The following is a 2,477-nucleotide window of genomic DNA, read 5'->3' as shown; positions in this document are numbered from 1 at the left end:
ATAATTTTTCACATAAGATATATTACTTGCACTTCTCTTCAACTCTTTTACTCTATTAGCTTCCTTCTGGTTCTCAAGTCTAGCAATTCTTTTACGCTCCTTCTCCTTCAAGGCTTCCTGCTTCATTCTTTCCTTTTCCTCTATACATGTCATGAATTCAACACTAGTCAATACTCTTCCGCATGATTTAGGCTTCAGGGTGGACTTGCTACTGGGATGACTAGGAGTTTTCAGAAAAGACTCTATAGGCATTACTCTTCGCATTGGAGTGACAGCTTGCGATAAATCATTCTCTGAAAGTGATCTCTCCAAGAGACTAGAATTGAATGAAGAATCATGATCCCTCGTTCTCTTTATGTCTGGACTATAGAGCGGTATGTATGCTAGACCAGTCTGGTCTAACAGTGAACGGCTGATGGTTTCTTGCTTGTCATTGCCAGTTTTAATAGCATTTCTGTTGAAAGGACATATGCCGGTTACTTCAAAGCCACTTGCAATGTTTCTCTGTGTCATTGACCTTCTCCATGCATCAGCAAATAATACAGAGAAATCGTATCTGGTTACCACACGACCAGGGTTTTTAGTGCAGAACTCATGACACACAGCCTTCCAAGCAGTTTTTAATGGCCCAAAACACCTTTTGTCAAGTGGCTGTGTTAAATGAGTGGTATTGGGTGGCAATACAAATATTAAAATTTGCTCTTCAGCTGCTATCTTGATAAGGTCAGGACCATAATGAGTAGAATGACCATCCATCAGGAGAAGGAGAGGACGTACCCTAGGAACACTCGTTAAAAACAGCTTACGAAACCAGTACAAAAACAGCTCTCTACTGATCCATCCATTTGGAGATGAGCCATAAAGTGTACCTGGTATTTCTCCTACCATTAGCTGATCATTAAAGGTCTTACGATCAAATATTACAAATGGAGGCAACGGTACTCCAGCTGCACAAGTGCATGCCAGAACTGTGATTTGAGACTTCCCTTCTCCAGTGATTTGACTGACATTCTTAGCTCCACGACCACTCACAACTTTCAAAGATTTAGGATTCAATGGGAGTCCTGTTTCATCACAGTTGAATATGCGAGTTGGATTGTTGAATAGAGAATTTTCTTTAAGTGTATCTTCAAGTATATCAAAATACTTTTGTATGACACTATTATCAGTGGCCATGGCTCTTGAAAGACTTAAAGGCACAGCAGTACGAAGTGATAATTCACTGTGCCTGCTACAAAATTTCTGCCACCATCCATAAGAAATTGAGACGTCACTTAAACCCTTTGACTGAATCGTTTGTCTTACTAGTGCAAGAACTTCTGAAACTGTGCAGGGAAATCCAATCTGAGAACATTTGATTAAAAACTTAGCCAAAATAACCTCTTCTTCTTTTGTAAGATACGGCACTGGGCCAGGTTTAGTTCCATGTTGAACATTTCCCCTGATCCCGTCATAAAGTGTTGATTTGGGAATGCCATATAGCTCCGCTGCAAATCTAACTGTCAACCCCTCTTCTTCAACTGCTTTGATAGCATTCGTCATGCTTATTTCAGGCCATGTAGAGTATGTACATGGGCGTGTCGCCATCTAAAAAAGACATTAGCATAAAAAATTGATTATCATACCAATGACATGTAAACATGGGGAAAAGGCTTGGTGCTAGATTGATGTATCTTTATTTTACAGAACTAAAGCCTGAGCAATTTGCACCTTGCATGCACTATGGCTACACATGATAGAGCAGCTTTGAAAACAAACTGCATGCTATACAAACAAATTTTGTTTTTATAATGACTTACATTCAATAGAGGTAGTATTTATGATAAGAAAAGGCAGCTGAGAGATTCAATGAGTCCAAACAAAAATACAAACAAGGAGCCTCGTGCTTTGTTGCAGCAATTAATGAAGATGGGTGTGACCGATAATGATAATTAACTAAAAAGGTATAATACCTGAACAGTAAGCAAAGATGACCAAGATGTTTACAGTGGTATTTGAAGAAGACAGTCAGTACTAAAGTTCTGGTGGTACAAAACTATTCTTGGAACAAAGCTTGCTTCGTTGTGGCTAAGTGACGAAAATTGAGTTAACACGGCCGATTATTGTGTGAATCTACGAAGTGTGTTTAGCAAATTATATCTTTACAAAGAAAGAAGGTAATGCTTTGATTTTTACCATGCTAACAGATATTGTGATGATCTATATCTAGTGCAAAAATCACTGGAAAATCATGTTTAGTTTTCAAAATATAACTGTCCGAAGTTTGATTAGTCCGATTATTGATTAATTACTCTAGATTCTAGGATGGGCGTGGTTCATAGAGCAAATGTTGAAATTACATATAGCAAGAAGAAATGTCTCTATTAAATGTAGTAATACTGCTGTGCTTCATGATCAATGGAATATTACTGGAGGCTAATGGAGAGTCTTGTACTGAAGGATTTATGGATTATAGTCTTCTACAGGATAAAGCAACG

The 2,477-nt window shown here is 38.2% G+C and overlaps 1 protein-coding gene across 1 annotated transcript in view; it reads right to left on the bottom strand.

Moving 5' to 3' along the window:
- The window catches only part of LOC109587955 (uncharacterized), a 7,906-nt gene extending 5,628 nt beyond the window's left edge, over positions 1-2,278 (bottom strand). The window contains exons 1-2 of the mRNA XM_020004163.1: positions 1,800-2,278; positions 27-1,587 (exon numbers count right to left, since the gene is read on the bottom strand). Of these exons, the coding sequence (XP_019859722.1) occupies positions 27-1,587 (1,561 nt within the window). The 5' untranslated portion in view covers positions 1,800-2,278. The remainder of the gene's footprint in view (positions 1-26; positions 1,588-1,799) is intronic.
- Positions 2,279-2,477: the final 199 nt, after the last annotated feature.

The sequence above is a fragment of the Amphimedon queenslandica genome, unplaced genomic scaffold (assembly GCF_000090795.2).
Source record: "Amphimedon queenslandica unplaced genomic scaffold, v1.1 AMPQUscaffold_12363, whole genome shotgun sequence".
Lineage (NCBI taxonomy): Eukaryota > Metazoa > Porifera > Demospongiae > Haplosclerida > Niphatidae > Amphimedon > Amphimedon queenslandica.
This window is presented reverse-complemented; position numbering and strand designations above follow the sequence as displayed.